This window comes from Botrytis byssoidea, assembly GCF_014898295.1.
Source record: "Botrytis byssoidea strain MUCL 94 chromosome Unknown BBYS_015, whole genome shotgun sequence".
Taxonomy (NCBI): domain Eukaryota; kingdom Fungi; phylum Ascomycota; class Leotiomycetes; order Helotiales; family Sclerotiniaceae; genus Botrytis; species Botrytis byssoidea.
In genome coordinates, this window is record NW_024065856.1 from 156,550 (window position 1) to 179,014 (window position 22,465).

Genomic DNA, 22,465 nt, shown 5'->3' on the forward strand with positions numbered 1-22,465 from the left:
CACCTCACTATCTCCATCTGCATCTTACCATCTCCATCTCCATCTTACCATCTTATCATCTCCATCTCACCCATACAAAGTATCCAGCTCTCTTCTCTTCTCTTCTCTTCTCTTCAAAACCCCCATTCACTCACTTCCATACTTGATACCTGCCTACCTATCTACCACTATGATGCACCATCCATCATTCACCACAAATTCCCACGTGTTTTTTTTTATAAAAGAAGATTTCCTATAGAAGGATAGCTATACCTAATCCACACAAAATACTCCACAAATATAATTCTTCCTTCCAGGAGAAAGTAACAGGTCTAGTCATATCGACTTCACAATTATTTTTTTCAGAATCTCCAATAAAGTTTTAACATGTTTTTTATTATTGATTGATGTGATTTTATCTATCTATTTCCCTCCATTCTACCAGTAGCCAGCCATCAATATCTGTATACATACAAATACCAATCCCAGCACTGTCTTTTCTTCATTTCACCCCGTACCGTCCCATCCATTCTATTCCATACCCATCTTTCCATGCATCTATCTCAATCCAAACCAAGCACATCGAGCATCGACATTATAGACGATAAACCCATCCAGCAATTGTGAATTTATAGCGACAGATACAATTTGCGATCCATTCCATATTCCCTAAGACTCCGGTATGATAGACATATCAAAATATAACCATGCATACATACTCATACTTTCCATCACATCGCCTATTGCAAACTTCTCATCCGTCCATCCATTCACCATTCGTTCCTCCAAATCGAAGCAGGAACAAGGTAATTCTTCGCAAAAGTTCGCGCACGGTAGATATCTGCACCATTGAGTTCGTTGTTGTCATGCCGTCGAACCTGTCGCATCGAATTCTATTTCCTCCCATCTAAAGTGCCATTCCATTATCATTGTCGTATCATGTCATTACGTATCGTCAAAAGTTTTTTCGAAGAGGTCAGTTTCCTTTTCGTTTCATTCATCCTTCCTTTCCATTGAGACGCCTCAACATTAAAAGTGTATTCTTCCCGTGAAATACAACACCACTACCACAGCAGCAGCCACGAGAATAGACACCAAGATTGTGACTCCAATACAGATGAAGCGACATCGGCGTTTCTCCTTATACTGTTGATCCAGCCAATCTTCACCTCCACTATTTCCACACAGCATGGTTAGCAAAAATACTTCATTCCACTCCTCTATACCCATATACTCCTGTTCATTCGTTCAATTGCTTGATCCTCCCTCCACCTCACCCCCTATCTCCCTATTGTCCAACTCACAATCCGTAAATGACAAAACAATCCACGATCCACAGAAAAAAACATATTTAAAGACCTACCCATAAGAATCCTTTCTCTCCACACTCTCACTAGCAAATCCACTCTCCAGCTCCTTCAAATCCACCTCCGACATATGTACCGCCGTCGAGAACCTCTTCCAAAACATGGGATCTCTCACCAAACCCATACTGGGCGATTGCATAGAGATAGGTCTTTGCGAGACTTCTTGTTTCAATGGTGAAGGGCGATGTTCCTTCATCCCAAAGTTGCGTGGCTTGCCTCCCATTTTTTTGTGTTGGAGTGGGTATCTGGTAAATAAAAGATTGTGGTTGGGATATCTTAGTTGAGTCGAGACGATGAGGAAAGTTGTTTGGTCAAAGTTGTTTAATTGGATCAGAAGTTGACTGAAACGTAGACTTTGATGCGGCCTTTCTTATATTAGAAAAGATAATCTCGAGGTTGGGAATATTTGGAAAGTTGAGTTTGGTTGTTAAGTCGAATGCAAAAGTGAGTGTAATGGTTCAAGACTAGTCTCTAATCCAATCCAGATATTCAACACCACACGAAAGAATGTGTATGGTAAAGTCGCGGCACGGTGCCTGCTCCAATTACTTTAGAGTTCAAGAGAGAGTGTGTAATTGATCTGATCTCTGTATCAATGCGATTTCAAATCTGGAAAAAGTGAACGACGATAGGATAACAAGAGTGAAATATAGGTAGAAAGAAAGCAAGCTTCAACTTTCAGATCAACATTCAAATGTTTTGTAAATAAAGAGAGTGAGTATGTGGGGTTGAGTGAGTGAGTGAGTGAGTGAGTGAGTGAGTGAATACAAAGACAGGACGAGATGAATCGAAACAAAACGAAACAACTTCTTAGAAAGAGATGAGATGAGATGAGATGAGATGAACTCGATTGTTTGTAAGAAAAAGAAAAACTCCGTTCCGTTGTGATTTCAAACTGCTTATATTATAATATGATTCTTGTTAAGTTACTCGGTACAGGCTTCTATCTCATACTCACCGATACAAACAGGAAGGAACCCTGGATGTGAACAATTTACAACCAAAAAAAAAAAAAAAAGGTGAAAGCTGCACTGCATCAGCTGCAGGAAGAAGGTTTGGGATGGGGATCCACTATCAAATCGTGAGTGAGTTTTTAATATGCTTGTTCTGTGATCTTTCCTTTTGTTTAATTCTTTTCTTCAAGCCTTCAATAGTCGATAAATGCATGAATGAAGAATGAATTGGATGCTGCTTTATCTTTCCATCTACTATTACCACAATATGTAAAACAGAGTGAATCCTACCAAAATCAACCACCAAATAATAAAAGCAGCACGTAATACCGTTGAATCTTCAAAGTCCAGGCCATAATCCATAAATCGTAGATGAGCAGGCCCAGGAAATGAGAGTGGAGTCATGGCGATGCAACGATGCAATGAAATCGATTTGCATCCGATGAACGAACTCCAGATAAATCTCATTTACAACCATTTCAGGAGCCAATCACGTCAGCCACAAATATATTGATGATGAATGTGTGACATCAAAATCCAATAAATTTCAAACCCGAGTTGTCCAGGAAGGGATTGCATTCATTCATTGCATGTTGCGTAGGTACCTACTACCTATTGAGCCTACCTAGGTTTTGCATGTGGATTGATATACTTTGTCCTCCGTAATAAGCTACTGCTAGGCATATACAAAGAAGTATCAATGCCGTCTGAAGAATCAGGAGAATAGCTTCAATGATCATGAGGGGAAAGCTATACCTCGTAGCTAAGCTAAGGTAGCTACGGTAGCTAAGAAAGGGGTAAAGTTCAAAGGTAGAGAGAGTACAAGCTTCCCATTGTATCTAAGCGTCTGTCTACGTGCTCACTCCGTCAAAGATCATCAGAATCAAATCCCTATGAGTCGTCCTAATCCTAATATCTAAAATACAGCACACGCGTATCGTAGGTCGTACTAAACTTCATTTCCCGCACCCAACACACATTTGTAAAATGTCTCCTAGCAACCCAGCAATGCAGTGCTCATCCTCTGTCTGTTCTGTACCACACACCAGTTGAGTGAACACAACCACTCACAACCACTCACTTCCCTTGACTTCACACCACACCACGCCATGAAAACAAACAAACAAACAAATAAATAAATAAATAAAAGTCCTTCCTGCCCTCCCCCACCCATCCATCCATCACCCCCACATCTTCAATCTATTTCCAATCTATCCCCTTCCACCATCCACCATCCACCATCCACCATCCATCCCGTCGCTTACCACCCACCTTGTCACTACAATCACCACTACACATCAGCAGCGCCAATCAGCAGCCCGCATTCCCATCTCCCAAGCATCCAGCCTACCATCCATCCCGAAAAGCAAATAAACGAATAAGAAAGAAAGCAACAAACCAAACCAACCCGAAAAAAAAGACATGGGTAGCATAACCCCCACCCCCTGTCCCACCCACCACTACTGGCAAACCAACATCCCCTCCACAGCGCACACCGCGCACTGTCCGCCGGCCCTGCAATCCCTCTCCGAAAAAGACATCCACATCCTGCTGACGCCCGACTCCGCCGCGCGCTCGCTCAGCTGGCCCGCCGTCCGCGACCTGATCCGCACCAACCGGCTCGATCTCTTCCAGCGCAAACCCTCGCAGCTGCGCAAATATCTTGAATACTGCTACGCCATCAAGCAAACCCACGGCTCCATGATGCGCTTTATCCTCGACGAGAAACTGCAGTGGCACGAATCCGATTTGTGCGCGCGCCATGCCCCGTTTCGGAATGCGCATGAATATAAAATTTTAATCAATGATTGGCCCTATGGTATTGATGAGAAAATCGTCCATTTGGTCGTGTGGACGAAATTCGCGCTGGAGGATGATCTAGAGACTGGGGATACGAGGGATGATGTGAAGAGGGAAATTCAGACGTGGGTGGATCGCATGTTTGGAGAGAAGTGTGGGCGTGAGAATGTGAGTTACTGTTCTTTATTCTATTTCTATTCTTATTTTCTAGATACTTCGTATTACTTATTACTCTATATCTGTATGCGAGTGAGATTTTGTGTTATTTACTTGGCCCTGTATTGACTACCTAGTAATTCGCCTGGTATCGTCTTGTCTGTCATGTGAAGAAAGCTGATGAAGAACTCCATTTATAGGTAATTTGGTTCAGGAATTGGCGAAGCTTGAAATCGATACATGCGGTAGAGCATTTCCACGTTATGCTATATGACCCGGCTCCTGAATTTGTGAAGAAAGTGACGGGAATTATTTGAACCTTGAGAAGCAGTGAAGTTGCAGTGAAGTTAAACACTAAAAGAATAGATTAATCATGGGCGGAGTTGAGAATAATGGTTACGGCGTTCACTCACAGAATGGTATTTAATAAAGTGGCTCGGGTAGGTTATAGAATAATCAGATAATAAACATAATAGTAATTAGAATAATCATAAACAATTACAAGAAGATGGTTTGACTCATAGTCGTGGATACACAAATAGCTGAGATTGTATTTTCTATTTTGTGACCTATTCACAGCCTGGTGACGACCAAGTGTATGCCCTCCTCCCTATTTTCATGATCATGACTGGGTATAATTTCATGGTTTTCAATACTATCAAAAATTCCGCTTCCAAAATTCAGGTATATTCTTTGTAACTCCTGCACCATCCAAACGCCACTAATATTTTGCAATATGCCCCTTACGCGTGAGCTATCCATCACAGCTCTCCAAGTACCAATCTCACTTGTCTAAGCATACTCTCGAAGAATGCCCAGACCCTCTTCTCTCTGCAACCTATACGACTCTTCTTGCTCCTTTGCCTCCTTGATCTCATCCTCAACATCTTGTTTCCAAGCTCCTAAATCGGGTGGAAGATCTTGACTTTGTACACTTGGCGCGTGTTCTACAAAGCGCAGCTGTTCATGAATGCTGGACACGATATCATTAATTTTTTTCTCGGAATTGTGATTCTTTCTGGCTCCAGTTTGACCTTTTGGGACTGATCCCTTAGCACTTAACAACTCAGTTAGGTCAGGGTATAAGGATTGATTTCGAAAATGATCGCGATAGGGTGTATGCATTGGAAGTTCCTCGTTTAGCTTTGCGCCAATTGCAATACTAGTTTCGTTTGTCCAAGCACGTGCAACATTTCGAGGTGTGTAACCGCCTCCTCCTACAAGCATAAGAGGTATGCCATACCCTTTGACATGCTCAACACAAGCGCCGTGGCCCTGAACAAGAACATTGAACGTTCCAATGCGATCACCTGCCAATGAATCGGCTCCACATTGGAGGACTATGGCACTGGGACGGAACTTTTCGACACATTTGTCAATGACTTGCTTGAACACCCTAATATATTGCTCGTCATCGATGCCGTCGTTCAATGGGACGTTGACAGCGTGATGAGCACCTTGGTTGTTTTCATTTTTCGGGCCGGTATCGTCTAAGGCGCCGGTTCCAGGAAAAAAGTTTACAGGATCCCATTTGTGGAAGGAAACAGTCATGACTCTGCCTGTTGACCAAAAAGCTTCTTCTACTCCATCACCGTGGTGGACATCTATATCGATATATAAAACTCTTGGAACCTTTCTTAAAAGTTGGAGTATTGCAAGTACAATATCGTTCACATAACAAAATCCAGAAGCTTCAGTCTTTTTGGCATGATGTAAACCTCCAGACCAATTTATGGCAATATCTGATGTCCCGTTACAAAGGCTTCGAGCAGCATCAATCGATGCACCCGAGTACATGGAACAATAATTAAAGAGTCCATCAAAAACAGGACAATCAAAACTACCGAGGTTGTATGGTGTCTCTATACGTTCGTCTGGCGGGCCGACCTTGGCACTTTTGAGATATTCGAGATAATCGTGAGTATGGAAATCCTCCAACTCCTCTTGAGTTGCCGCACGTGAAACATAAGTATCCATAGCGACGTGCATGCCATATGCCATGATCAATCCTTTTGATAGAGTCAGACGCCACGGTTTCATAGGATGTTTTGGTCCGAAATGATGTTTTTCGATCATAGGGTTCATATGAAACGAAACATTATACCCCGTCGGCCGAACGATTCCATTCTTTATAACTTCTTTTTTGACCTCCTCAAGGTATCTTAGGTTATCAGAATCATTTGGTTCTTGTAGTGGAACTCCCCATTCCTGAACAATAGAACTCATTTTGATTATTGCGGAAAGGCCTTAGATACTGAGCGCAATTGTTATGTGAATCAAAGCTGCAAGAATCCTCGATTGGGTGATTATGTATTTAAGTATCGTGAATGATCCAGAGAATGCGCTCGGCGTAGATATGCGAGTGAGTAGACGATAGGAAGATGCGCAACATGCAATTCGCTGGTAGCTCTTGATGAAGGTGTGTACCGTCTGTAAGTTTTGTTTAGAGCAAACAGATTAATATCAAATCTGCTATTCACCTAACCATGTTCTTTGGAAGTAAATCGAATTTCAAAAATTGTTGTGTAGCTCTGGTGATAGTACAACTCTAGCTATATATCATAGCCAAGTGTGCTCCTTCCTCTCTCCTCCCGTCTGGTAAGAATTGCAGTGTTATTCGACACTTTGCGAATGGTATAGGTAGGTGAATGAAATATTTCGAATGGGATGATTCAAACTCGACAATTTCCTCTAACAGGTATTAATAGTGACCGTTTTCCTTTATGATTGGAGTAGGTAGGTAGTGAAATGAATATAAGAACTGAATCGATCTTTAAATTAGAAAGAGTATGTGTAAACAAGTAGAATATAATGGAATTGATTGAGTTCAAGGTCTGGATCACCCAATCATCGAATATCAATAAATTATTATTGAGGCTCTGCGGAAGGATGATGAATTGAATGCTCTTGATCTTATGCTTACTAATTAGCTTCAATCTCCAAAAGCAAGGCAAGCAAAAGGCAACTCCTTCGATCATGACAACTTATGTGGATATTGAAGGCGATACGAAAGGTCTACTCGTACAATTGATCTTTTCCATTCTTATCTCTCATTCACCTTTCTTCCTCTACATCTCATTGTTATTCGGATATTCTTTGGGCTTGCCGAGTGGCTAAACGCTGACCTTCCTTACCTTCATGTCTATCTACATAAAATACCTACCTACCTACCTATCTACCCATCTACCTCTCTATTTATGATAACTCGAGTGCTTGTACTTGTCTGTACTTGTCCCTGTCCTTGGCCTTTATCTTATCAACTTTTCCTCGGCTCTGTGCTCTCTTTCTTTTTAATCGTCACAAGTCAGTCACAACCCACAACTAGACGGACAACAAAACAAACATCCCACCTGTGTGCATTCGCGTGGTGGTTCAACTAAATCCCCCTCCACGCATACACTCGCTCCCTGCCCCTCGAATTAATTATTTGTAAAAGGAAAATTCCCATTTTTCTTAATCAAATAGGATAAGAGTGCTGGAGCCACCCCCTTCCCTAATCTATACTGTGCCTGTGCAGATGATTGGTAACTTTTATCATCAATATTTTTAACATTCAAGGTAAGCTGTCGCAACTTCAATTTTGCATGCGCAATCATTCCTGCCAAAGGCATCATATTCTCATGATACCTCCATCTTCCTATCTGTCTTTTGATTTTGTTTTCTTTTCTTCGGGCATCACTTCTTACCTTCATAACATACGTTTGCTGCGGGATTCCCGTCAACGTTAATAACAATGCCCAGAGACGATCTTTCCATCGATTTTGTCCCCAAGTACAAAAATAATATCAATATGCCGCAGATGGAGCAATTAGATACAGCGGGAGTTCTCGATGACTGGATCAACCGCGTCGCAAATTTACCCCACGAAATTGCTTTCAAGCAAGATGAGATAGGAGAAAAGGATAAAGCTATGCAAGAGTGCCTCTCTGTCATAGCAAAGCACGATGCTGCTCTGCAAAAATGGACCAAGGCGAACGGGGCAAACCAGCCAAACCCAAAAGAACCAACCTTGAACAAGATAATACTCGAGAATTATGAAAAAGCAGAGCGCCTTCAAGATGAAAAAATCAAGTTATGTCAGGACCTAGAAAGTCTTGTTGAGGGACACGTTCGACGACTGGACCAGCAAATAAAAACGCTACAACTTAAAGGAGAATTTCCAAAAGATCCAGATCTTCCTTCACTACTAGACCCAAAACCGATCGATCGCTCCCGATTAGATACCCACGGCGGCACGAGACCACTCGGTGAAATCATAAACTCAGTCTCCTCTCCTCATGCACGGCATCCAAGCAATTCCAGAATATCTGCCAATGGTAATCAACTCAATGGCGCGATGGCATCTTCTGCGCCAGCAACACCGGCTGCTACTTTACTTTTACAAAGACAAACTCGGGAATCATCACTTGGCGCAATGAACAAGCGACCGCGACTTACTGGAGGACTGGGGACTTTACCAACAGCATCTAGTGGGCTTGCTCGCCATTCATCAATGACCCCAGGCACTCCTCGTGGAGGCACACCATCTGCTGTACGCGGTGGTAGTGCTGGACCAAGAAATTCACAGAAAAAGAAAGTGGCACCTCAGGGCAGCAGGCAAAGTGGCGCTCCACGCAAAGGTAAGCCCGGAAAATCTGGTCTTAGTAGATTAAAGCGAGGACATAAAAATTCGCCGTCCTCTGCAAATGACAGTGAGCTTAGCGATGCGGAATCTGGCTCCGTCGAAGAAGAAGAAAACACCGGACGTCAAAGCAAGGACGCTGATGGAGACGACGATATGGTTGATGTCGATGATGAAGAGGGTGGAGATGATAAGAAATACTGCATATGTCACAACATCAGTTACGGAGACATGGTGGCATGCGATAACGAAGACTGTCCTTATGAATGGTTTCATTGGTCTTGTGTTGGCGTTAAGAGTGATCCCTTGGGCACCTGGATATGTCCAGTATGTACTCCTAAAATGCCTAAGAAGGCCTAAAGCATTCGTTTGATGGGGAGAGGCGTTCTTGGATCATCAAAGTGGAATTTAGGGGGTATTGGTAAATACAATCATCTACGGATAAAGCCATGGGTAAATGGCGTTATAGCTAGAGGCAGCAGGCTAGCTCTGGGACTTATACCTCGTTAATAATACTTTTCAACTACTAGTAGACAGATGACAATATATCACCTCAGAGGGTTGAATATATTGGCCTTGTATTTCATAGGCCCCTTTTATAAAATACTATAATTCCAATTTTACATAGAACCAATGCTTGCTCAAGTGAAATTTTGTAACAATGAAACAATGTACCCCGCCATCGAATTGACATTATACAATTTTCTTTCGCCGCCTTATTCTGCCCATCTACAATTTACCCCGCCAAAAACATGGCCGTCGTTTACCCAATCCTACAAAATCACTTCTATGTCACAACCTCATATCCGCTCTTTCCTCATTAACCTCGCAATTTCTTGATTGGCAATCACAATGGAGTCTCAGTAAGTTTATCTGCGCTTTTTGTATTTTCGTCTCTATTGCAAACATCAAAGAAACCCTCATCACGTCAATATTCCCCTCGATTTTTCTTCAATCTGCATATTAGTACTTCTGATCGCCCTCGCTATCACTTCAATTGGCAACGAATCTCTGGGCTGCTACATTTACTAATACATACTCTCAAGAGTTGATGTTATCGACACTTCCACCATTCTTAGTGAAGTAAGCATTGGGAATTCGTTTAGCAGGCCAAGGACAAAGACTAATAGAAGTAGCATCATACATCTATTTTGAATATGGCATACAATTTCAACTCCTCTGCATGGATGTCAAGCTGGGAGCTTTCAAAAGCTCGTGAAGAGCCTGTAGCTATCATTAGCGTCAAGGACTTGCAATTGCAGGTCATCGCCGGAGCCGATGGGTGGACAGGAGATTGGGTTAAGACTACTTGTCCACAGCAACCAGCTCACGTCTCGGTGTCCCTTGCTTTACGACGACCTTTCAAGAAGGCATCTGAAGATGATGATATCGCAGGGGACACTATTCATTATGGCCTCATCAAAATAGCTATTATGGATGCTATCAGGGCTTATCATGCAAGAGGTATAAATCCTGAGTTTGCAACCGAACTTTCCATGAAGTCGATCTGTATATTCATCGCTTCTGTTCTTATTAGGCGCAGTATTGCAGTAGGTAGGAACGTCAATTGGTTCTCAGTCACAATCACGCTTCCAAAATCATCTTTACGAGGAGCTGGTGCCAGTCTTACTGCACAATCGATTTTCAAAAATCCTTCGTTAGAGGAACAGGAAGCAGGCACCTTGCAAAGCATTGGTCATATCGGAGAAAGTAGTACCCTTCGACTGCACGACCTCACAGTTCCCACCATAATAGGCTTGTTGCCAAAAGAGCGCACCATGAAGCAAAATGTGGTTGCGAATATTGAGATAGATAGATGGGTTGGCCATGGAGATCTTCATTGGGATATACAACAGATCGTTGTGAAGGTAGCTAGCATATTCCCCATCTTGCGTAACCCATTTACTAATTTCACTCGATAATATCTAGACGATAGAAGAATCATCATTCCAGACTTTGGAGGCACTGGCAGAGCGCATAAGCAAAAATATCATTCGACACTCTTTGATCCCTACCATGATAAAGCAAGCCTCCAGAACAGATAATTGGGATGAGCTCGCTGATGATTATGAAGAAGTTCCATGGGAGAAAACGCTTGTACCCAAATTATGTCCAATTGTTAAGGTCAAGCTGGAAAAACCCAGTATATACATTGACACCACACCATGTGTTGAAATGAGCATGGACATTCGACCCTCATGTGACTCGCCATACTTTTCTTTGTGGGAAGGGTACAAGAGGTTGCATATATGTCCACGTCCACTCATAGGTACGCTCACGGACTGGATTGCACAGGAGCGTGAAGGATCAAAGAACGGAACATCGTCAAACGTAGCAGGCGTCAATCGAAAGTTGGATGGTCTCCAACCCAATCTCGCCAAGACGTCCCAAGATACGGAGGAAGTCACTGCTCAGCCAGGAGAGCACCCAGAAAATCCAAAGGATGGAAAATCACCAAGGTTAGATCTGAATCAAAAGCTGGATGGCTCCCAAACTGACACCTCCATATACGATGATACCGAGGAAGAAACTGTTGCTCTTCTTAAGGAATATCCGAAAACTCCAAAGTATGGAGAATCGTCAATTGTGAGAGACCTTGATCGAAAGCTCAAGACTTTGCAAAGGAACATTGCTCAACTTCGAAAAACTACACAGGATATCATGGCTCCCCCCAAAAAACTGGATGATGAAGAATCTACAACATTGGTAGGAATTGGTCAAAAGCTGGATGCCTTCAAACAGGAATTCGCCGACGCTCAGAAAGTAATTCAGGAAATCGTTGTTCGGCAATCTTCTTCTGCGTCTAAAAATTTGTAGAGGGAAGGTAGAAGAAGGGTGCTGGGTAATGATGTTTTGTCAACATGGTGTTTCTGGGAGTCAACCTTTATACTCGGACCAGAGGATGATGAAAACTGGCGCCAGCATTGGAGTTGGGTTAGATGGCAACGGGTTAGATGTATGGAATTAAAGATGGCATTTTTTTCCTGAGAAAATCAGCATACACGGGGTATTTTGGATTGCGTAGGTTCCTTTCATTACGTTGAGGACTAGCGTTGTATATATTATCGTATGTTTAAACATCTTATATCAACGAGGCATTCAAATTTGGATTGCATTCCCTCTACAAGTTCTTGTGCTCCTCGATTGCCATTATGATTGTGACTATGAGTTTATAAATTAACTTTCCGGCTTCGAAGCGGGTTTCTTCAAACAGTTTTCTGACGGCCATTAACTGCTCCATGGTTTGATACTATCTAGCTTTGGATGTAAGCCCACGACTTCAATTTTGCGTTCATGTTCATATTTGAAGAATTTCAGTCAAAGAAACAAAACTTCCAGTGATTGAATACAAATTATACATTCTCATGTGTGTATGTGGATAATTACCTACTTCTACTAAAATATATTTTAACGATAGCAACCAATACAGGATATCCATCTCTTCAATAAAACTCCCAGAAAATAATATATGAGTGCGTATACGTATGGTAAGATATGATATGATAAGACATGTATGTATGAGATGACTCTCCCACTCCGAATCCAAATACAGATGCAAACCAAGCAGGCTCGCTCGCTCATTAATTGCATAAGTAGACCGAAGAAATATTCCAAACAACGCCGGTCCATGCTTCCAAGTATCCATCCATCAATTTATATTTCCAATCGCAAGAACCAATTTTCCAATAACAATATTACTTCGATAAAATAATCAAGAACTTATAATCGTTCCGGACTCTCCGCACCAGGCATGACCGTTTCTCGCGCAGCTTCTGCCTCCATTTCCAAGCCATCTCGCTTCAAGGTGTATGCTTTCCAGCCGACAAATGCACAGAGGATGATCCCCACTACCAATGCTGAGCCCATCAGCATACCATTAATTGGGACTGGGTTTCCGTTGAAGACCTTGTGGAGGAGCGCATCTAATCCACTTTGACTAAAATTGAGAAGACCTGCCAAACAGATAATCAATCCGTATACCGTTCCAAACGTACGGAATCCAAAGACCTTGGCTGAGTAATCGGATACGGCGGTGTAGTAGAAGGGACGGTAGAGGACGAAGAGAGAGATATTAGCATAGGCAGCCCAGGAAAAGGGGAGCATGCCGAGAACGCCAATAGTGGTCGCGATGGTCACGAGGAGGGAGAGCACAAATGTGGTACTGGTGTTGTCGAGAATGATGCCAATGAAAGGGATTGAGAGGACGCCTCCTAGTGGAAGAGCGAGATCGAAAAAGGTATTAACATCGACGGCTTTGTCGTAGGAACCAAGGAGGTACTCGTATTGTGGACGAATGGTGGCGACGAAGAAATTGATTCGTGTCATTTGGATAACGGTAAATAGGGTAATAAGAACGAACCACGGAGACAGGATTTGTTGTACAACGGTTTTTCCGTGTAACACTCCCCATACGCCGGAGATTTTATTCTTGCGCTCTTCTTGCTTAACTTGTTTACTGCCCGGCTTGGTGCCCAAAAGTTCGGTTATTTCCGAGACAATGGAATCACGACGTTGACGACGCTCCTCGCGAAGGAGAGCTGTAGTTTCGTCCATTTGATCGTCGAACAAATCGTCATCTTCGACCTGTTTAACCATTTCTCCTACTGTCTTGTACGATTGCGAAGGCATGACGAATATCTGTGCGATGAGGATAAAAGCCGGAACGATTAGATAGATGAGGAAGAACTGTTTGATGTGGAAAGTTCCATCACTCCATTGATATATGATTCGATATACGAGGAAGAGCGCACTGGAGGTGTCAAAGGCACCTTGAAAATCATTAGGTCAAGTGCGAAAGCAGAGGCAAAATAACAATTACTTACCAGTCAAAAGAGCCAAGATCAAGCCAGAATGCTTGGGAAAGGTATTCGAAAGCTGATAAGAGGTGATCAAGAAGAAAGCTCCTCCAAGTGCCAACAACAAATATCCTGGAATGAATCCATCAAATGGTAACTCATCAGCAAAAGCAAAGAGAGTAGCTCCAACTGCCAAGAAAATGCTTCCTATGATACCAGCTACCCTTGGACCAAAGTTATCCAAGATAGAGCCAATTGGTAAAGCTGCAACATTTGTGCCGACCGCAGCAATTGTGAACATCAAGTTCAAATGTATCTCTTGCTCAAAGCAAGTTCGGACCCCTTCTTTCAATTCATCTTCTGTACAATATTCTCGATAGACACCTTCGCGGATAAGAACTGGTTTGAGCGCTGCATATCCGAAGACGATACCGGCAGCGAGGAGACAGTATACCACTGCAATTGCGACTTGCACTACAATTGAAAGTTCAATTAGTACATTTCCGCATCATGATTCTAGACCACCAGACGAGACGATGTAGAGATGAAGATGCGCAGCCCAGCATTCCAATGTCGCATGCGCATTACAACAAACCAACAACACCAAGAAATACACTTACAAATTCGCTTCCCCTTCGAAACCTCAAAAGCAGCCACCGTTTCGATCTCCTCGACCACCTGCTCCTGCGGCTCCAAATCATCCCCCCAATTTCCCGGCAACGGGCTAAAGCTCAACTTCCTCCTCTGCGAACCCGCCGGGGACCTGCCTCGTTCCGGCGACAGCGATTCAAACGACGTTACTCTTTGCGACAGCGACATGATGGATAAATAATTCTTTCCACCCCGTTCCCCGTCTGTGCGACACGCCGAATTTTATAATCCGCGTATCGTATCTGAAGGAAAAGAGAAGCAGGCAGCGGTGACGCTATGAATACCTCGTGGTCCAATGGGTCTGAATCGTAACTCGAGCTGTTTTGCGGGGTAGGAATGTTTTATATAATGGAAACTCAAAATTGTGGCGGGGGAAACGCAGCGCTGCAGCTCTGCAGACCTCAAAGTTATTAGCGGGTAGAAAGAAAGAGCTTGCGATTCACGAGTTGCTCTCAAAACCAATGGCGTCAGAAAAGTTAAATGCAACTCTTAAAAATTCAGAATGATTCAATCTTTCAAACAGTTTCTTATTGTTACGAACAAAAGCATACAAAAAGTTACATGTACATTTTATAGGAAGGATGTATAATTTTTTTTCCATCCAAGAACAAGGTCCAACAAAATCTTTGCTTGCAACTTGCAAAAAACCTGGTACTTTTCTATCAGCTTGGGTCCAATCTTTTGTCGACTAGGCTTTTTTAACCCTGTACTTGCATACGCTGAGGGTCGTTCTACTGCATTAGCAGGTTAGCTCGTGATATTTAAACATTCTCGGCGGGAATTCGAAATTATTGAGAAAATCACAAAGGAAACTCCATCGGATCCCTCCGAGGGTTACAGAGATAATATATCGATTGTATCAAATATCAAAAGTGGGAAAGAGAAAGGGAGTAGTGGAAGAAGAAGGCAATCAATTTGCAAATCCATCTACAAAGTAAATGGATAAAGTCATTTGTTGGGAGGGATCATTTTATTTCATTTCACAGAGTGTACTAAGCATAGCTTCTCACGACATAATAAGTACAACATTGAAAATATGAATTTGGCTGCATCTCAAGGGATTCCTTCCCCATTCCCACTCCTTTTCCAATCCAAATATCCATTCCACATCATCCAGGCCTACATCGCCCATCGACCCTTTTACCCCCAGTGCCATCAAAACTCTCATGCTCTCTCCAGATGATTATTGTACCAATATTAACTACGCCAGCTTCACTCAAGGAAATTCGTCAAATACGGTAAGAAATAACGCGCAATAAATGAACAACCAAACTCGCCATGGTATCTCCCTCCCATAGAAACAAGAACAAGAAAGCAAAATCCATCGTAAGCTTTCGACCACCTATCTCTCCCCAAAAAACACACAGAAGAGACAGGCCACCCTCATGCTAGAAAATCTACCATCTATCCCTCATTTGCCCCTGAATACCGACTCTGTTATTCATCCTACTAAGAGCCGTGTGTACCGACGGGTGTGATGTCTCTGCTAGTCCGGCCAGTCTCTTTCTTGCTAAGCAAACTTCTTCCAAAACCTGAACGGGTCTTCGGACTCTCCGATCCATTTTCAGTAGAGCTCATAATAAAATTGGATTTTACCGTAATGTAGCCCGCACCACAACGGATTTGCTTTTCTTGCATTGTGCCAGTTTCATCCACGACAAGAGCTCCCTCGCCAAGATCATCGTCTGAGCCAAAGGTATTGTGTGCCTTGACAGACACTTGGAAGGTCGCATCTGCAGAAGTGGTGCACTTGAAGCTTTCTTTCTTCTCGTTGAAAAGTACGGTGCCGTTAGGCGATTTGATATGATCAGTCTTGTGAATGACTTTAGGCTTGGCACCCAGTGATTTAACATAGACCATAACGCTCGAAGAAGGTGGAAATCCCGATGCAGACACGATTGTGAAGTTTGCAATACCCACAGGTCCACCTGTAGCACCAGGAGAACCGAACATGCCAGAGTGCCCCGAAGATGCTCCGAAAGACTTGGTTCGTGCATGATTCGGTTCTGATGGAGGTGTCTTTGGAGGCATGATATCCGGAATTGGTACCCCTGAGCCGGGGAGGGCACTTCCACGCTTTAATCCGCCACTTCCGTTAGTAATAGGAGCTTCGTTGTCTAATTCAGAACTAATGCTGCCATTAAGGTCGTCTTCATCCTTCTTCTTACTTTTGAAGCCGTGTCGAATAAAGGAGGCTCCTTTGCCAACACCATGTGCCGCAAAGCCAACACCCTTGATTGGAGCTCCTGCCACTCCAGTGACAATCTTTCCTGGCGTAGCAAATGTACCAGAGAACGTCGAACTTCCTTGTCTCGACCTAGTCACGTAGTCTGGGCGGAATAGCAAGCGTAGACGAATAGAACCTGATTTGCCTTCCAATGCTAAGCTCATTTCTTTTGGCTTGAATGGTTCCAAGAGGTTTAGGTTAATTTCGGCCTTGCCAAGGAAGTCGGCCTTATCACCGAAGTCCCAATCCATGACGTTACAAACGAAATGCGATGCTGTTCTTGAAGGTACATCGAGCTCGAAGAACTCATTCCAAGCTGGGTGTAAAGTCTTCTTCTGGACTTTGGTCTTGAACACCGAGTTCCCATTGAACTCAAACTTGCAGTATGGATCTGAGTATCCGTTGCGGTCTGCCGATGGAAGATCAGTAGCATCCAGAACATCTACTCGTAGTTTTCCCATGTTGTTGATACTCTCGCTTGGATCTAGATTCATCTTGACTGGGATATACTTAAGTGAGACCTTGATATTACTAGTATGTCCGTCATCATCTCGAAGCTTGAGTCTATGGAATGTGTTAGTACTTGTACAAAGTAGGGATCGTGAGAGAAAGATCACTCTCGGAAATCGATGTTGTTTTGCACTTACATGGTAGGATTGTTGAGGCATTGTTTTAGGGTAGCTAGTGTCTCCCCACTTAGGCGGGCAATAGTGGAGTCTTTCTTGTCATCCCCCTTACTCTGCTTCTCTCGAATACGTATGGTAATCTTGGAGAAATCTAGTTCACGAACAAAGCAATCGCCTATCTCATCCAAAGTCATTCTCTTCGATTTGATTGTGGAGGACGAGTATGACGGGAATGCCATATCATCAACGACAACTTCGACGTGGACATTGCTTCGGGTCAAGTCGCAGTCAATTATCTTGAAAATAATAAGACCGGATTCATACTTGAGTAATTCTTCGGGCGTAAGATGAATCTTAGGAAGTTGCTTTTCTTTTGTGGTCTCTTCTTGCTCTTGTTCACCTTCCGCAAGCTTTGCAGCCATCGCAGATTCGCTCGAAGACCGTGTAGGCTTTTCTGATTCGTCCCCATTTGCCACAGCATCCTTGACGCCATTTTCCATACCAGTTATGCGACCTCTCTCTGAAGACTTTTTGCGGGCGGCCTCTTCTTTAGCTTCTTCCTCGTCTTCGGGATCTGCGACGTTCAAACATGGATAGAATGCTACAGTATAGTTGAGTGTTCCTCTGGGGGAGCCCTTTCCATGCATGCGCAATCCACCTGCTTGTAGTACTTTGTCATCATGTACAATGAATTCCCCGTTCTCAAGTTGTTGAATGTAGTCGGCAGCCAGGACTTCGATCGATCCCAAAGTACGATCACTGTTGATAGTCTCTTGATCCATAACTTCCAAAGTTAACTTCTCCCGGACACTGTGGACGGGGACGTATACAACTTCGTCGAAATCTGGATTGAGGTTATTTTGGAATGTGACTGTTCGGGCCTTTTCTATGCCAGACAAGAGGACTCTGACGTAAGGATCAGATTTACCCAAAGTTTCAAGATTTCGAAGATCTCGCGCATTCTTGAAATGGAATCTCATGACACCAATAGGGGTAACATAACCGCCAGTGCCTCCGCCTACACCTTGCAATGCGATTGGTTTCCACTGAAGCGTTAACTTCGCTCTGCCAGAATTGGCTCCAGCGAGCGTATACCACTCTTGACCCTTTTCCATCAAGTTCAGCATGTCATTGAGTTTGATCTGATATGTGCCAAGGATGGGATCGGTGCCGAGTTCTCGATCATCCTTAATGACAAGACCAAAAGTTGCACTCTTTCTATCAGTGATGAGAATTTCCTTAGATCCGTTGTCCCAAATAGGATTGTTCGTTCTCTTTAATTTCCTTGTGACATGAATTTCCTTATTGTTTAGTAAAAGTACAGCATATGGGCTGAGCTGACCAATGAGACTCTTGGTACCATCGAGGTCTTTAGCTTGCTCGACACAGAAACGAGCAATACCGGTATTAGACTCAGGAGGAGGTTCAGCCGTGCCATCTGCGAGAGTACGTCCTTCGAGGACGGGGAAAAAGCGTAGATCTGCAGATAGTAGGCCACGTGCCTTGCCATTTGCCATAACTTCAAGCTGTTCGTTCTCATATTCTGTAACCTCTTGCACCCTTTCCAATGGGAAAGTGGCAGTACCAAGTTCTTTGTCTTTTCGGTATTCATTATAATCGAAAATAGCCATTGTGAGACTCTCGGTGAAAGAAGTAAGGATAACATATTTCGTCTCATTCCATTTAGGATTAGCGTTTTCCTTGATGATCTTGGTTTGGGCTAGAGCAGGACCATTGTTGATTGACAGGACAGTATATGGATCAGGGGTTCCAGCAAATTTGTCGGGATTCTTGAGCCCTTGAGCCCCGTGGAGAGTGACAGCCAATACACCGATAGCCTGATCAACAGCTGACCCAGACAGCATTTTCGCGACTTCGATTGGGAACACGTTGGGTGCATACATGATAGGTCCGATATTCGCATGGATCTGTTCGAGAATGAAACTTTCAAGTCCAGGAATGAAATTGATGTCAAATCCGAGAGTTTCACCTCCAAGAGGTTTACATACATAATCGATTGCTTTTGAAAAGTTAGTCTAAAATGTCTACTAAGGGTACGCGAGATATAGACGGTTGAAGTCTGAAGCTGCCCCCAAAAGGCTGAGACAGCTTTGTGTTCAAAAGAAATGTGAAAATCTCGAGGACGTTCCAGCTTGCGGATAACAATGTATTGAAACGCAAGCATTCATAGGACGAAAAAAAAAAAGATAAACAAAACTTACTAGGCTTCTCAAGGAATGAGATTTCAATCTTTTCCACATGAGGAAATGGAATCTGAAGCTTGATCTTAACACGCATGAGACCCGAGAAAGCCATATTCTCGACAATAACGTCTAGACCTTTACTGATCATTGCTTTTCCAATTCTGATTTCAAGAACAACTTTTGGGTTGACCTTGTTCTTGATTTGGCGGGAAGTCATATCCGCATGATCATTTGGAGTGAAGCTGAATTTCCAGTCCATGAGTACAATATCATCCTCTGCTTTGGGATACGTCTTCACGTGCTCCAGACGAGGTGGCTTTGTACCCAGAGTGAACGTCTTCATGCGAAGACTATCCAAAAAGGCTGGTGTTGCCGTACTTAACACTTGATCGACGGAGTTGATGACTGTCTCGGCAAGCACTGGCTGGAAAATTGGCCAAAACTTGACCATGAAGCTGTTCATCCATTCTAGACTTTCCGTATCTGTTTCAAGCTTGTTTTTGGCAAGCTCGCGATTGATATCGTCACGAAAGTTGCGTCGTACTCGACGTATCGAAGTCCTATAATATGTACCACAAATCGCCATGATAATGAAGACCCAGCTAAGCCCTCCACCAAGCGTGGCCACAAACCATGACGAAAGACATGCAAATATGATGACGGCAGTATTTTGATACCAATCTGACGTAAAATTAGCAAAATCCCTGAGCAGAAGGAAGCATCAATTTACCCCCATAAAATTTATCTTCAATCTTGCCCTCTATCCAAGTTTGATGGTCTAGAAGACTTTCTCCTTCTATAGATTCGCCAGAATCTCCAGAACCAAATCTGGGTGCCCAGCCAGCTCTTTCGATCCAGCGAGCATCCTCGTCATCATCGACATATCCGTTTGCTACAGGCTGTTCTGATTGTTTGGTTCCTTTGACAGGAGCTGCAAGAGCTCCGGCAGTAGAGGGTGGTGGTAGGTCGTAAGCTCCCGGTGAACCGTCGTCAATATCCGTAGCGATTGCGACGCCTTTCGATTTGTGCTCATGGTGAAATCCTTCTGGAATACGCTGCAAGAAATTTGACATTAGCAGATGACCAAGAACCCGAAAGACTATAACCTACAGCCCTAGCCTGTGCTGCCTTCTCCTCTGGACTCGCATCTGGGTCAAAGGAGAAAGCTGGCACGCCTGCCTTGTGACCCTCATTGACAATTTTTGCTTCAGCATCTGCTGCTGTCACTGAACTGTTAGGGTCTTGTGCTGCTTCTACTGCACCCTGTGCTTTGAGCTCTCCCTCCAATCCCCTTGTTGTCGACATATTTGCTGTGGTTATGCTGTCCCGAACCAATCAAGAAAGTCGAACTGCAAAGGTCACTTATAAAAGTGCCGACTTCAGCCAGACAACGACGGGATATGTCGTCGAAAAGAGTAGTCAGCAACTGAATAGAAGATAAACTTTCTGATTGCGAAATACTCAAATATTGATTTCGGGCTGGTTTCGCAGGCAGAGGAAGTGAATGCAGCTATAGAAAAGGGCTGTGGTAATAGCGGGAGGCTAGAAGCTTATAGCTTCGGGAGAGGTAAGATAGGGAACGAATTAAATTAAATTGGCCAATCCGAACCACCTAAAGAATTGGGTAATTGGTGTTTAGGGTGAAAGTAAGATCATGGATATCTTATCCAGAGCTTCAAATTGAGACCCTTTTTTCCTCAAAGGTTGGGAAGAAGTGAAGGGAAGGGGGGGTGTTGTTTATCTGTGAGAATGATTGAGAAAGAAGTGTAAAAGGGATTTGTAGATGATCTTCCTTAACGCAGACGATTGGCGATGACGACAGACAAAGACCCAAAGGGTTTTAAAATGAGTAGGAAGTACTGGGGATTCACAATCGATTTAATCAAACCAAGCCTTGATTTTACATTGATTTTTTATGGTTTGTTGACAGCTGTATGAACCTAGATAAGTGATTGAGGGAGGAGAGAGGGGGTTTCCTTGTTATTGATGTACATTACAATTCTTGAGTTGTTTTCAGACATGTTTCCTTTTTTTTTATTAAATACCTAACAAATACCTAACACAATATAAGAATAAGAATAATAAATGCTCCTCTTCACTGGGTATCCGTAATATCATATTCATACACTCTACAGAGCACACCGTACATCAAATCATACCCTACCATTTTGCTAATCCTCGTGTACATCATTGCACTCACAAGCAGCAAGCAGCAAGCATAACCACATCGCTTGCTGTAAAGTGGCCTCTTCTAAATTCTGAGCAAGTTCTGCGTCTGTTAGTCTTCTTCCTCTTACTACTCTGCTGTAGAGTCCAAAGTACCCGACTTATTATCATGTACCACGGTCCTTGTAGCCCTAGAGATTTTCAGCAGTACAAGGAATATGTAAATGTGGAGGGCAAGGGAGGGTTCTTCCAGGTTTCTTCTATCATCCCCATTCGAAATGCGAATGTTCAACCCACCTAGTGCACCTTAGAGAGGAGTAAATCTTTGCATTGCGGGATTTCAAGCATAAATCAGCTGAATTGGAGTTGATACAATACTTATCATCATTAAATCTTTGATTAAATGTGTAATGGTTATTAGAAATATCCCCTCCTCAAACGAACTCCCTCGGTGTCCCCGTTACACTTTGGCTTGCTTGGATAATCTCCGCATGTATTGCAAACTAAATACAGTAAGGGACAAGATGGCTGGTGCCGTGGGAGAGCTGATTGAGCTGCAGATATTCGATATGCGAGATAGTGAGGAAACTTGTTAAATCGAGCTTGTGAACCAGTGACTGAGAGTGTTTGGTGTTGCCAAATTATTGGGATAATGTGTGTCTGGAGAAGCGTGGCATTAACTGGAGAGTAAGCTGGCGGGGTTAGATAGATATTCATGTGCGAGTATGTACCTAGCATGTAGTGTCGGTAGGTAGGTTATGGAGATTGTGTGTGTTGGATGAATACTTGGATGAATACTAGGTACCTGTAAAGGTGTGATTTGTTGTCGTTGTCGTTGTCGTTCTCTTTGTCGTTGTCGGTGTCGTTGCTGTTTTGGTTAGGGAACTGAAACCTATGTGCTCGTACTGTGGAAAGAACA

The 22,465-nt window shown here is 43.3% G+C and overlaps 7 protein-coding genes across 7 annotated transcripts; 3 read left to right on the top strand and 4 right to left on the bottom strand.

The window, feature by feature from the left end:
- Positions 1-1,008: 1,008 nt before the first annotated feature.
- EAE97_007537 (uncharacterized protein) lies at positions 1,009-1,569 on the bottom strand (the record flags this gene model as incomplete). Its single annotated transcript, XM_038878052.1, has 2 exons — positions 1,009-1,153; positions 1,343-1,569. The coding sequence occupies 2 exons, from the start codon at positions 1,567-1,569 to the stop codon at positions 1,009-1,011; spliced, it is 372 nt and encodes a 123-aa protein (XP_038730890.1).
- Positions 1,570-3,721: 2,152 nt separating this feature from the next.
- Positions 3,722-4,848, top strand: EAE97_007538 (uncharacterized protein; the record flags this gene model as incomplete). The annotated part of the gene is made up of 2 exons (XM_038878053.1): positions 3,722-4,267; positions 4,456-4,848. The coding sequence occupies 2 exons, from the start codon at positions 3,722-3,724 to the stop codon at positions 4,570-4,572; spliced, it is 663 nt and encodes a 220-aa protein (XP_038730891.1). The 3' UTR covers positions 4,573-4,848.
- A 199-nt stretch (positions 4,849-5,047) lies between these two features.
- On the bottom strand, positions 5,048-6,481 carry EAE97_007539 (uncharacterized protein; the record flags this gene model as incomplete). The annotated part of the gene is made up of 1 exon (XM_038878054.1): positions 5,048-6,481. The coding sequence occupies one exon, from the start codon at positions 6,479-6,481 to the stop codon at positions 5,048-5,050; it is 1,434 nt and encodes a 477-aa protein (XP_038730892.1).
- A 1,507-nt stretch (positions 6,482-7,988) lies between these two features.
- EAE97_007540 (uncharacterized protein) lies at positions 7,989-9,236 on the top strand (the record flags this gene model as incomplete). Its single annotated transcript, XM_038878055.1, has 1 exon — positions 7,989-9,236. The coding sequence occupies one exon, from the start codon at positions 7,989-7,991 to the stop codon at positions 9,234-9,236; it is 1,248 nt and encodes a 415-aa protein (XP_038730893.1).
- A 492-nt stretch (positions 9,237-9,728) lies between these two features.
- EAE97_007541 (uncharacterized protein) lies at positions 9,729-11,693 on the top strand (the record flags this gene model as incomplete). Its single annotated transcript, XM_038878056.1, has 4 exons — positions 9,729-9,739; positions 9,923-9,959; positions 10,013-10,744; positions 10,806-11,693. 4 exons carry the CDS (start codon positions 9,729-9,731, stop codon positions 11,691-11,693), a joined length of 1,668 nt encoding a protein of 555 aa, XP_038730894.1.
- Positions 11,694-12,221: 528 nt separating this feature from the next.
- On the bottom strand, positions 12,222-14,618 carry EAE97_007542 (uncharacterized protein). The gene is made up of 3 exons (XM_038878057.1): positions 14,293-14,618; positions 13,700-14,146; positions 12,222-13,645 (listed from the first exon to the last, which is right to left on the bottom strand). The coding sequence occupies exons 1-3, from the start codon at positions 14,489-14,491 to the stop codon at positions 12,597-12,599; spliced, it is 1,695 nt and encodes a 564-aa protein (XP_038730895.1). The 5' UTR covers positions 14,492-14,618; the 3' UTR covers positions 12,222-12,596.
- Positions 14,619-15,772: 1,154 nt separating this feature from the next.
- Positions 15,773-20,685, bottom strand: EAE97_007543 (uncharacterized protein; the record flags this gene model as incomplete). The annotated part of the gene is made up of 5 exons (XM_038878058.1): positions 15,773-17,114; positions 17,198-19,196; positions 19,399-20,061; positions 20,111-20,435; positions 20,491-20,685. 5 exons carry the CDS (start codon positions 20,683-20,685, stop codon positions 15,773-15,775), a joined length of 4,524 nt encoding a protein of 1,507 aa, XP_038730896.1.
- Positions 20,686-22,465: the final 1,780 nt, after the last annotated feature.

What these genes read in the sequence shown, in the direction of transcription:
- EAE97_007542 (XM_038878057.1), bottom strand. Translation starts at nt 14,491, where the DNA reads ATGTCGCTGTCGCAAAGAGTAACGTCGTTTGAATCGCTGTCGCCGGAA. An exon ending in TTCGAAGGGGAAGCGAATTT is followed by an intron (nt 14,147 to 14,292) that starts GTAAGTGTATTT and finishes TTTCAATTGTAG; the next exon opens with TGCAAGTCGCAATTGCAGTG. An exon ending in GATCTTGGCTCTTTTGACTG is followed by an intron (nt 13,646 to 13,699) that starts GTAAGTAATTGT and finishes ATGATTTTCAAG; the next exon opens with GTGCCTTTGACACCTCCAGT.